The 12832-nt window shown below is 41.0% G+C and overlaps 1 protein-coding gene across 1 annotated transcript in view; it reads right to left on the minus strand.

The window, feature by feature from the left end:
- The window catches only part of LOC105926128 (metabotropic glutamate receptor 7), a gene marked incomplete in the record, with an annotated part of 138140 nt that extends 128559 nt beyond the window's left edge, over window positions 1-9581 (minus strand). Inside the window, 1 exon segment of the mRNA XM_036132768.1 lies at window positions 8162-9581. Coding sequence (XP_035988661.1) covers window positions 8162-8650 — 489 coding nt within the window.
- Window positions 9582-12832: the final 3251 nt, after the last annotated feature.

The following is a 12832-nucleotide window of genomic DNA, read 5'->3' on the forward strand; positions in this document are numbered from 1 at the left end:
GGAATTGTGAAAATCAAGGCTGGAAGACAACTCAAGTTCCACCAAGCACAGTGAGCAGGTTAAAAAACCTAAAAAACAGAAATTCTCTTTTAGAGGACTCCAGCAAACATTTGGGAGGCATCACAACACAAAACCTTACTCCCTCACCAACACATACAGTACAGTATGTAAGGATGTAAAGTTTGCCAAGTGCAACAGGAATTGATTAAAACACAAGCTCGATATTAGTCAAATTAGACTACAGGTGGGTCTGACGCACATGGATCGATGGGTAGACAGGGACCTTGTATCCACTGTAAAGTATGATGGAAAATGAGTCATTCTGTGGATCTATTTCTCATCCAGAAACTCTATGAAAGTTGTTAAAGTGCATTAAGTTATTAATGCTCTGAAATACTATGGTGTTTTAATAGAAGTACACTGAAAAACGTGTCATCGCTGGTTTTGTCAACAGGATAATGATCCAAAACAACACAAGAGCAGTGAGCTGGAGAGAAGTAAACATAAGACTGATATAGAGAGATTGTGCAAAAAAATGACGATTAAAAATCCCTAGATATGTTGGCTCCACCGTTTTTGAATGGTGTAGAAGACTAAATTGTTGACCTCTTAGAAAAATGAGATTGTACAAAGTAATGACAGGAGGAGTGTTAAAAGTATGAGGGCTCCTGTTACTTTGTAATAAGCATGTTATACTGTGATATTTTTCTGTAAGTGAACAAATTTATTTAAATGAATGGTTAGATTAAAGTAAACTTTGTATATTTAGGCTGCTGGAGTAAAATTAATTTAGTTTAATGTTTTTTGTTTGCTTGTTTTAAGGTACATTAAAATTATAGCACCTTAGTTATCCCTCAAAAGATGGTATCCAGGGTTTGACAACTCTAAACACAAATGTACAGTTTGTGCTTGTTCTGTCTCACCTAAAATGATTTGGGCTGAATATTAAGACCCGAATTCACCTGTTTGTTTGTTCTTGTCTTCACTTATTGCTTTTTGCCGCAACAATAATATAGTTTTAGTTTAGAGCCTGAAACAGAATGGGGTTTTTGCTGCTGATAAAATAAGTATGTAGTATTTATAAAGATATCTAAATAGAAGGATTATTTTAAAAGTATTATGAAGAACAATTTGTTTACCAAAATCATTGAGATTTTATTACCTTGAGAAGCCAGAAACTAACTCAATATATAATTTATCTGACTGCACTGCCTTACAGATGGGCTGAACATTTTGATTCATGTTTTAATTTTCTTGAATAAGCTATCCTGTTAATGAGTGGCTGGCAATGATTGGCTCGGTTTGGTACCTTATTGCAGTCATTCATATCCCAACACGGCTTTAATTTCCGTCCACGGGGTAGAATGGGCTGAATTTTCTTATGGGAGCATTTAGAAATACCCTACCAATATATCTTGTATATTCCAGCTGAGACTGTTAGAAACATTCGCAGGTCCACTTTGTTAGATTCCACGGGGACACATGCACAACAGCAAAACAACAGAGTTTTCTACTGAATGTTATATACAATAATGTGTTGGCAAATAATTCCCTCGATTTTCAATATCATACAGAGTAGGGAAAGTTAAACTGTACTTGAACAAGTCTGTGTTTAATGGCACGAAAAGCAGCCCATTAGCAAAAGATGGAGAGAAAACACAAAAGCTGTAATCAGTGCTTTGGTTGATGAAATGTCTACAGGACAGTTTTGTCTTCTGTCCTTCAGTGATTTTAAAATGGCTGTTTGTGAGCATATAAAGGGATTGCAAAATAATCACACCCCTTGAACTTTTTCGCAGTCATTACAACTATAACTCTCAATGTGTTTCATTCTTATGTGATACACCAACACAAAGTAGTGTACGGCAGTGAAGTGTGAAGAAAAGGATGGTTTTTATTCATTTATTTAATTTTGTTAAAGAATCTACAACATTTAGCTTCTACTTCTATCATTCCAGTGCCCCTCATTAATATCAAATAAAATTCAATGCAATTCTGTGTGTGTTTTAAACTCAGAGCAAACAGCCAAGGAATGGACCAGTAGGTCCAGAATAAAGTTGTGGAGAAGCTTGAAACATTGTAGGGCAATAAAAAGCATCGCAAGCTTTAAACATTTTACTGAGCACCATTTCAGCCATCATCTGAAAAGAATAGGGCGTAACTGCAAACGAGTCCGAGTCAGGGCCGTCCAACTAAAACAACAGGCAGGCAAAGAAAATGTTAATCAAAGAAAAAGTCAAGGAGCCTTTGGTAATTCTAGAGTCAGGCATGCCACAAGTCGAGACTTTATGAAAAATGGTTAAAAGAAAACGCTTCAATAAGTGAAAGCTAAAAGAAGTCCAGTTTGATGTGGCAAAAGCCATGAAGGGGACACAGCAAATGTGTTGCTGTGCCGGTCAGATGGGACAAGGAGGAGACTTTTTGGCGAAAAAGTACAGTAGAAAGCTGACATTAAACATCACTCTGAACAAGAATGGCCAGCCAGACTGACTTACACGTGGCGTGAGTCAGTCTGGTAAGGCCCCATGCCCTCCGGCCCCAAACAGACCGGACCAATCACAGTGCTGGAGGCGGGATGTTACGATACGTCACTCTCAGTGGTCATGCAGCGGCGCTTTTCTGCTAGCGTAACAGTCAACATGCATACGGAGATTTTTGTTGCTTGGTGCCTTGAGAGATTAAGAAAGTGCATGAAAGTACAACATTTATCCTCAGATTTTTTTTAACAAAAGTGGCAGAAGCTTGTTCACTGGAGAATTTTATCAATGGCATGATCATCTAGTCCAAATACTGCTAGAACTATAGGAAAAGGCTATTGATTATAACAGTGACCCAGGAGGGCTGAATAAATATGTTCACCTCTATTCAGATCTTAATTTGGGAAACATTTTGAAAGCCATTAATCTTTGACCTTTCACTTTTTTATGCACCACTATAGAGCCTTGCAAAAATATTCACCCCCTTGGCATAGAACCTATTTTGTGAAATTCCAACTAAGTTGGTCCTAAGTTGGTGAAGTGAAATGAGAAACTTTACAAATAAAAAAACAAATAAAAAACAATTAAAACCAAATAAAATAAAACAAGATTGGCATGTGCATATGTATTCTTGCTATGATGCTCCTAAAACCCTGTGGTTGGGTTATAAAAATATTCAGATCTTTGATGATCCCCCAGAGCACAATCAGATCCAACATCTTCAAATTAGAAGCACATGGTACTACAACAAAGCTGCCAAGAGAGGACCGCCCACAAAAACTCACAGACCAGACATGGAGAAGCAGCACAGAGACCACAGGTAAACCTGAAGGAGCTTCAGAGCTCCACAGCAGACTGGAGGATCAGTCCATAGGACCACAATAAGCTGTACGCTCTATAGGGCTGGGCTTCATGTTATTTTCAGCCACCACCAAAGAAAACGCTATGTTTGATGCAAACCCAACACATCCCATCACTCACCGGGTACAACATCCCCAAAGTTAAACACGGCGGTGGCAGCATCAGGATGCAGGGATGTCTTTCAGCAACATAGACTGGGAAACTGGTCCAAGTTCAGAACAAGAAATTACGCTTTATGTTATGTTGCTGTTTGCTTTACAATAAAAAGACAAATATTTTTGTTGCCATGTTCTGTAAATGGAACTGTGCAAACTCACAACCAATCAATTTTACTTCCAGGAAAATGGAAGATGCAAAGCACTGTATGTGTTGCTCTATTACATCCAAGTGCAATAAACTACATGGCTTTGCACAGAAGCTACAAGCACAAGCTTCTATCTGCAAAAACTATGAAAACATACTTTTAACAAGGCTCTTTACAGTAAGTATATACCTACTTATGCATGATTACCCACTCATAATCCTGAATATTTGACACACCATCTGTGTTTTTTATCATTTATCATCTGGCAGAATAGTATAGCAGGGGTATGACTAATTGCCTTAAGCAAAAGTTCGCAGAAAGCTGGATTTACTTAACCTCTGCTATTTAGCGTCACATTTAGAGCTTGCAGTGTCACTCACACACACACACACACACACATACACACTGAGCCTTCTTATTCCTTGGGTGTCCATCTCCTCCACTGTCAGCTGAATGGATCACACTGCAAGTCTTCCATCTCCTTCAAATCAGTCACAGCGATGATTCTGTGAAAAAGGAGAGCCGACTGGAGCCTGTCAGTGCTATGAGAGCAGAGGACATCAATGCCTCACTTAGACAGCTATTCTAAGGGGGCCGCTTCCCCAGACAGGAGGACAAGACGGAGTTCACCTGGATTCAATACAAGGTTTCTGCCTCAGCCTTCGGGAGAAAAGATGCAATGCTGAACAGCAGACTGCACTCCCTGATGTTAAATGTCATCTGGATAAAAATCAATTTCTTGATTCATTCAAGAGGCTAAAACTTACAAATGGACAAAAGTTGCCTGTTCCTTTGAACTGCACTGTCATCCTTCTCCTCCTTATGATGAGCAGAAAGCAAGGGGTTGGGCGATTTTCGAAAGGTGCAAAACATCATGGCTACTGCTAACAATCCCTAAGTTTTACCGATTGATTTATGTTCCTCATGTGGCATTGTTGCTTCTCATTTCCAACGCAGCGTGAAAGGCACAGAAATAAAAACATCTTAGCAGCAAATCGGCCTCACCATGGCAACAGTATTGATCAACCCTCCTGGGTCCTCAGAAAAATCTATCCCTCATGTCAATTTACCAGCATTAACAGTTCAGCAGCCACTCATGTCTTGAATAGACGGAGCATGATATTTGGAATCTGGCAATAAAATCTGCGATCATTATTTAGCTTCCCTGATGATTCATTTATCACAGGAGTGAGACACCAAATGACCTATTGATATTCAGGGAGAACAATGAGGTAAGTAGGCTAGGAGGGAAACTCCAGAGGTACTCTCAGATTTCAGGAGTACAGATTCACCTTGAAGTTTATATTATGTTGCTGTGAAACATTTTACCTGTGAAGGTAGCATTTCATTTTTGTTCCCTTGTAGAGAGTATCTTTCAAAAGCCCATGAATGGCAGTGGAAAATAACATTTTAATTTCATCCAAAACAACAATTGAATTTAAAAAGACATTTGAGGGTAAATGGGATGGGAGCCCTCAGTTCTACATTGACTATGAACCTTACAAAAGTACTCAAACCTCTTGACACGTTTTACATTTGTCATGTCACAGCTACAACCTTCAAGATATGTTGTTGTTCATTCTATCGTCCAAAAATATAAAAAGTATGGCACAACAGAACACCAAAAAGATACCTAAACTATCAAGAGGAGAGCGTCCCTCCAAGAAGCATGCAATCCACAAACGTGACCTTTATACAACATGGCATAAAGAAAGCCGTTGTAGAAAGAAAACTATTATAAGTGAAATTTGCAATTTGGCACAACCCATGCCAGGAATGCATAAAAAAACACGTAGGAGAACATGCTCTGCTCAACTGATTAGCTGAAACCAAGGTCTAGGTTTTTGGATGACATGCAAAACAGAATCTGTGGCAAAATACAGTTGTGCATATTAAACTCAACACGCCATCTCTACTTTCAAACACCATGGTGGCAGAATCATGGTGTGCAGATGCTCTTCTTCTACATAGAAAGAGGTCAGAGGTAGAGAAAGGTGGATGGAGCTAACTAGAGGGCAATTCCTGAAAGAAAACCGGTTAGAGGCTGCAGAGGACTTGGGACTGGGATGGAAGTTCACCTTCCGGCAGGACAGCAACACTAAACATACAGCCAGTGCTGCAATGAAAGGGTTTAGAGCAAACTATATAAATGTGTTAGAATAGCCCTGTCAAAGTTTTCTGACCAATTAAACTAAGTTTGAACTTTTGTACAAAGAAGACTGGGCAAAAATGTGTTTCTGCCAAGTAGGGGAGCTGTGCACAAACACAAATCACACATTTTAGGTTTTTATTAGAAAACCTTAGAAAACTAACTTTTTTGCTGCCTTCATAAAAATCTGCTTCTGTGTTTGTTTACTATATACTAATGATCATCTTTATTTTCATTGCCTCTTTGTAAATCCCAATGAAATGTGCCCCCTGCATTAAACCCATCCCTTAGGGAGCAGTGGGCTGCTACTGTGTGGCACCCAGGGAGCATTCTGGGTTAAGGGTTCTGCTCAGCGGCCCAAAGTGGAAGTCTGTGGGGTTCAAACCCAAGAACATGCGGCCTCTCCAGGATGCAAGTGCCTTGGTAAGGGCCACCATTCCCCCAACATGTAAAATCCTGACAAAATACATTGTGGATTTTGCGGGAGAACGTTAAATTGTATGAATCATTTAAGATGTATAAGTACTTTGGGAAGGCTCTGCATGATACCATTTGGGTCCCACTAAATGTTGCTTTTCTATCAGTTATTCCTAGCAGATTGAATAATTAAAAACAGGAATATGCTGAGGTGCGGATATTTCCAAATGAAGCTCATCATTCAAGTGTGTCGCTTTTAGCATGATTATTAAATCTCGCTTTCTGGCAGCACTTTTGGGGAAAGAAGAGGAAATGCGGAGTGATGGATGAAGCTGCATGACAACTGCTGTCACTCTAAAGATTCCTCAAGCTTGATTACGACAGCCGAGCTTCAACGCCACATCGCGCATGAACTACACCTACACTCTGACAGCTTGACGCTTGCAGACATGCAGGTCCGACTGGTGGGAGGAGGAAAGACTGAAGGGAACAGGGAATGATCTTCCAGATCTTCCTTGTAGCTTCTTAAGTAGAAATATTATGTGCACAGCTTAACAGAGTATTTATCAATAAAATAACACAAAAAAAAACAACTGAAGTTCAGTCAGGTGCCAGAGAGTGATTGGAGTTTTTTTTTTTTTTTTTTTTTTTTTTTTTTTTTTCCCAAACTGGAAACATGAAAATGTATTTTGATAACTTTGTCTTCAACAAGTGATCCAAAGGCGAGGCTAAAAGCTGTGGTGGAGTCCATCTGTCCAGCCAATTGCGCCTCAAAACCCGCAAAATAGCCGATAAATAAATAAATGATGGTATTATGCATGTGGAGCTTTCTGCATGCTCCTGTAAAAAGGAAAAGGATGGAGGAGCTAAAAGCTTGTTAAGTATGTTGATGGTCTTACAGTTGCAGTTTAACTGATACTTGCTGTCAGGCCAATGCTCTGCCTAATTGAATTGAAACAAAACACTGCACGACAAGTCTGTGAGTTGCTATCTGCAACCACAAATCATTAGCACAAACACTCCAGCTCAAGCTCCACTGTCCCCATGCACGCAGGGAAGGCTGAACACAATTCTGCACAGTTGCAAGAGTGGCTTTGTAGTATTTGAAGTAATTAGTTATTTCGCCATGGAGCTGTGCTTTAAATATTTAATTTGGTGTATGGGTGCCCTGCTGCTTGTGCTTCCTGTTTCAATGCAGCACCAGCAGCTGAGGGTAAGCAGGATAAGAACATGTGGCTGCCGACACCTTTAAAAAATAAGTACTTCAAATCCATTCATTGACTTGCAGCCATCTAGCTCAATGAGGCCGCAAACAGTTTGAAGAGAGGCCTTGTGGAGATAAAAGCAACCCAATGCAACTGTAAATCTAAGCTTTTAGGTATGAAACAATTTATATATATATATATATATATATATATATATATACAAAGAACCGCCTGCAGTCTCGTTGTACAAGAGGCTCGTATAATCATGTGCAATCACATGAAATGGGCCTGTTATTCTCAGGAGGGGGATGGTTGAGTTTGGGTGTGATTGTGTCAGGCTGTCAATGCCCACTCATCCAGACTCTGGAGTGAGACTGGAACAGACGGGAGCTGTTCTTTCAGCACCACCGGGGACATGCAACAGCACACTCAGCTGTCGCATCCACGCAGTGTAGTGGTTTGGAAAGCCACCCAAACTCACGCCACCTGCCCTTCTCAAGCCCACGGTTGATAAAGTGGAAATAATTCTCAATCAGAATATAAATGAAAACTAAAGCAGGAGAAGTAAATAAGATGCACTTTTTAATTGCTCTTCTCGGCGAGCGAGAGAGAGTAGGCGCATCACTTCCTCTGCTGAAGCGCACCAATACCAAGAGACTTCACAGAATTGGGGAATAAATAACGAATACATAAAAGCCACACATTCAAAAAAAAAAAAAAAAAAAAAAAAACTTGCTCAGAGACTTGCCTGAAAGAGGCGTAGGATGTTGGCAACCATAATCGACACCGAGCTCGCTGAGGCTCCGATCACTCCTACCACTTTCTCAGGCTTGACGAACACCGGCGGCTCCCCGTTTGTGCACCTCACGTCTGATGTGTCCTTCGTGATGAGGGCTTGCACGAAAGTTAAAGACTGCTCCAGAGCGTACGTATCCCTCGAGCAAGTGTCCAGCACCCGTGCGCCCAGGGTAATGTTGGGCAAGAGTTGCTCGTCCTGGTTGATCTGGTCCAAAGCGTACATCATGGCCTCCAAGCGCTGGATGCCGTTCTCCTTTTTCAAGTCCCCGCACGGCGTGCCGTCGGGACCCCTCGAGTGCACCGGGAAGAGCCCGCCGAGGGTCAAGTGCCCCTGTGTCCTTATGGAGTGTGGCGCGTAGGTCTCCTGGAGCAGCGCGAAATCCACCACGGCGCTCAGGAGCAAAAACAGCCTCCACACACAGACACCCGGACGCGCCATGCTCAACTTTTGTAGGGACGATGGAGTCGACTGATGATGGTTTTTGAAGTTTGTTAGAAAATCTCCATTTTAGTCACCAAGGTGGAGATTCAACAAAGTGGGCCGAAAAAGCGAGGAGTGGAAGGCTCAGGCAAACTGCGCCCATCGCTGTGCAGCCAGGAGGAGCGAGCAGCGCAGCTTGTTGAATAGTCAAGCCCCCGACAGTAATTCAGCTCCCCCTATCCATTAGACGGAGAGTATCAGTGATCGCACTCCGAAGAATAACGGGCTGCTAGAAACGCGAGAAAGCCAGCCTCTGTTAAAATCTGATGTGCCTTAACAGCCGCAAATTCCGTGGGCAAAGGGGCAGTGAGTATCTCTCAAAATCAGCGCTCAAAATGAAAATTGTGCACCGGCAGAAGTGGGTGACATTCTTCCTGCCCGCAACAACTCCACGGAAGCGCAGGGATGCTTGGCTCGGCTTTGGTGTATGTCTCCCATGGGTGCATAATCATCTCCACAGCCTCCAGAGAGAGAAAAGAGAAGGAGAGCACAGTAGAGAGAGAGAGACAGTTAGATAAAAAAAAGAGAGATTAATACCCGCGCAAATGAGCGATCACTGAGGAGAGGACTGAGAAAACCCAGCTAATTAAATCCGCGCCTCTTTTTTTCCCCGTCTCTGCAACCGGTCGCCTTTAAGGGCGAAATGAATGAGAGATTTCAGTGTGCGCGCCGAGTTTTCAGCTCCCCCCTTTTTTTTTTTCTTTTTTTTTTTTTCTCCATGCGAGACGTCACTCAGTTGGCAGCGTGTGGAGGGGTGGGGGGAATTGGCACCGCTACAGAGCAAGGTTTCCAGGAAGTTGTCTCCAGACTCGTAAGAAGGGAAAGGCACCAAAAAGAGATCGCATATACACTTAAATAATGAGAAAATGTATGAGTGGCTCTCCCCGTTTCTCTCTGTAGGCTACTTCCCCCACAAACACAGACACGCAAACACACACACCCCGAAAAAAAAAAAGCACTCTTCTTTCCTTTTGATGTTGACAATGACGGGCGTGAAATGGAGATTGGTGGCATTATAGAAACACGTCAGCAGCGGCAGGTTTTATGAGGGGCTTCACCCCACCCACAGGAACGTGCCTTTCCTGAAATAGTTTTGGATTAATTACTGATGCACCTTTAAAACAGGGAGGAGGGAGAGCGAGGGGGTTCTAGGCTGGTCTCCCAGGCAACCTCTCTTCTGAAGACTCTTCTGCAACCCCCCCCCCCCCCCCCCCCCCCCCCCCCACCACCACCACCACACACACACACACACACACACACACATACGGTGTATATAGAAAAAGTCTACAAGCCCTTATTAAAACGCAGGTTTTCGGCGTGTGTATAATCAGACCATGGTGTATTATTTAGAAATGGTCTTCACCTTTAATGTGGCAAATAACAAAGACAAATTATAACTAACTTAAAACTGTGCACACCTTTATACTAATACTAATTATTTTTTCAGTTTCTTCAGCAGGAGTCTTTCAACATCCTAGATCTTGACCTGAGAGTTTTTAGCTGTTCCGTCTGGCACAGGATTTCCAAAATCTATAAGCTTGTGAAGACATCCCTTGTTCACCTCCCTCTTCGGGTATCCACACAGATTAAGTTTTCCAGATACAGTTCTGAATTTTGGCTAGCCTATTCCAAAATCTTTTGTCTATCTCATGAAGTCGTTCATTTGGTGATGTATGCTTAGACTTGCAGTGATGCTGAAAAATAAAAGTCATCTTGAGCTTTTAAGCAAACATCTCAGGGATTTTGGTCAGACATGGCCATTCTTTGAGATCTTTTCAATGTCTAATTTAATCTGAACAAAACTAACAACCCTAGACCATGATGCTACCACTAACATATTTCACTTTTCTTTTGGATATGTGCATATTTTCTGCTAAACTTATCTTTTGGAGGTTTGTCCAAGTTTGGTGCCGTCAGACCATAACACATCTGTTGTATTGTAGTTTTCTTCCAAAGAAAAGTTCCAAATGTCTTAGTCCAAATATTTGCAGAATACATTAGACTCTTTTAGAGCACAATAAAGTAACAGGGAGTTCATGCAGCAACTTCAAAATATGGCTCAGGTTCTAGGCGGCCATGCCGACCATTTTAAGCCAGTCATAGCCGTGTTGCTTCTTATTGATGACTGTCCTCATTGCCCCTAACAAGATATTTGTTAAACTTTATTAATTGGGTGTGGCTAAATGCTACAACTAAATATGAACAGAATTTTTTTTTAAGAAAGCCAATGTAAAGGGGATGCATGCTGATCCCCTTGTTTGTTTTTGAGTGGTACAGGATATACACATCAACGGTGGAAAAAGTTCTGAAATCATTTGTCATGGTTTCATTTTCTCCATCACAAAAATCTGGCATTTTTACAGGGTTGTGTAGACGTTTTCATCCTCTATACACACATGCATCATGATGCTGGCACACTCACTGACGATAACAAACCACACCACCAGGAGCAAGGAAGCCTTGCATCCCACTGACAAAACACTGCCATCAACAAACTATTTAATTGCACAGATGGTTGTTTTACCAAAAGTAGATTATGATAATTTGCATTAGCCAGGGACTCACTTGGCAATATGAAGCAATAATTAAAAAAGGTACTTTATGTTTCCTACTCAAAGTAAATCTAATATGCAGAATGACAATAATAATCAATGTTAGGCTCTGCTAATGAGTACATGCTCAGCGGGTAACGTGAGAAAGTGCTAATTATACACTTGGTAAGTGCAAGACTCGTGCGTAAGCTTTCATTTCCAAGTAACCTTAGTAACTGACCACTTTTAAAACAGCTACAAGGCATCCGCAAGTCAGATTTACAAGGCTGCAGATGTTAAAACATCAGAGTAGCCCCCTTTCAACAAGACAGATTAGAAAGTATTTAACCCATTTTTCAAAAAAGTTAGACTCCTATAGAAGTTTTGAAATGTTGAATCTATTTTCATATAATAAACTAAAAATCCTACAATTAACTATATGCTAAAATACAAAAACGTTTGAGTCATTTTTCAACATGAGCATTTTGAACAGGCCAGCATCCTTATTTTAATTAAGAAAGCTAGAAAAATAATATGCAGTAAACTTTCCACCTATCTGTAAATCGTGCTCAGTAATATTGTTTTTTTTTTAACTATTTGAAGTATTTGTTTGGTGAAACATGACAATTTTCCATTTGTTTTTCACCTAGTGCCAATAAACCAATTTATAGGGTCTTGTAAAGGTATTACTACCCAAATTTCTTCCTGTGATATTACAACCATAACCTTTAATGTATTTCATTAATATTTTATGTAGTGGACCAAATCAAACTAACATATTAATGTGAAGTGGAAGGAAAATGATGGATGATTTTCAAACATTTTTGAAGGCAAATATCTGCACTACCACTTTTCTCTCCAATTGCAGCTGCGGGTCTTTTGGGGTTTGTCGCTACCGGCTCTGTACATCTATATACTGAAGGTTTTCCCCATTCTTCTTGGCAAAGTAGCTCAAGTACAGAAAAATTGGATAATTTGCATCAGGTCTTACCACAGACTCTCAGTTGGATGGAGAACTGGGTTTTTTCTTGGCCATTTTAACATATAAATTTGCAATGAAACCGTCCGTTTATTGCTAAGGCTGTTTGTTTTGGGAAGGTTGACCTTAAGTTCTGTTTCAAGCCTTTTGCACTGGCAAACAGATTTCCTTCCAGAGCTGCCTTGTATTTTGGGGCTAGGGTTCCCATAAGCGCTGACCATCTTCACTATCTCTTCTGAAAAATAAGGCATCCCCACGGAATGATGCTGCCACCACCATTCTTCTGCGTTCAGGACAGCAGCCTTATACATGTGAAAGAAAAAGTTACATTTTCATCTTAACTTCTTCCAGATGTTTGCTGTGTCCCCTATGTTTGGTGGTAAACAGCAAACAGAACTTTTTATAGCTTATTTTAACAATGGCTGTTTCCTTTCGGTCCTCAAATAGGGTAAGATTTATCAATAACTGATCCTCCCACCTGAGCAGTGGATTTCTGAAGCAGGACAGGATTAAGAGTCTTAAAGAGGAGTCTTAGTTGTCTGATTAATCCTCTCCTTGCCCAGCATGTCAGTTTAGGTGGACGGCCATGTCTTTCTAGGTTTGCTGTTTATTATTCTGTGCATTTTCAGA

This window comes from Fundulus heteroclitus, unplaced genomic scaffold, assembly GCF_011125445.2.
Source record: "Fundulus heteroclitus isolate FHET01 unplaced genomic scaffold, MU-UCD_Fhet_4.1 scaffold_54, whole genome shotgun sequence".
NCBI classification, from domain to species: Eukaryota; Metazoa; Chordata; class Actinopteri; order Cyprinodontiformes; family Fundulidae; genus Fundulus; species Fundulus heteroclitus.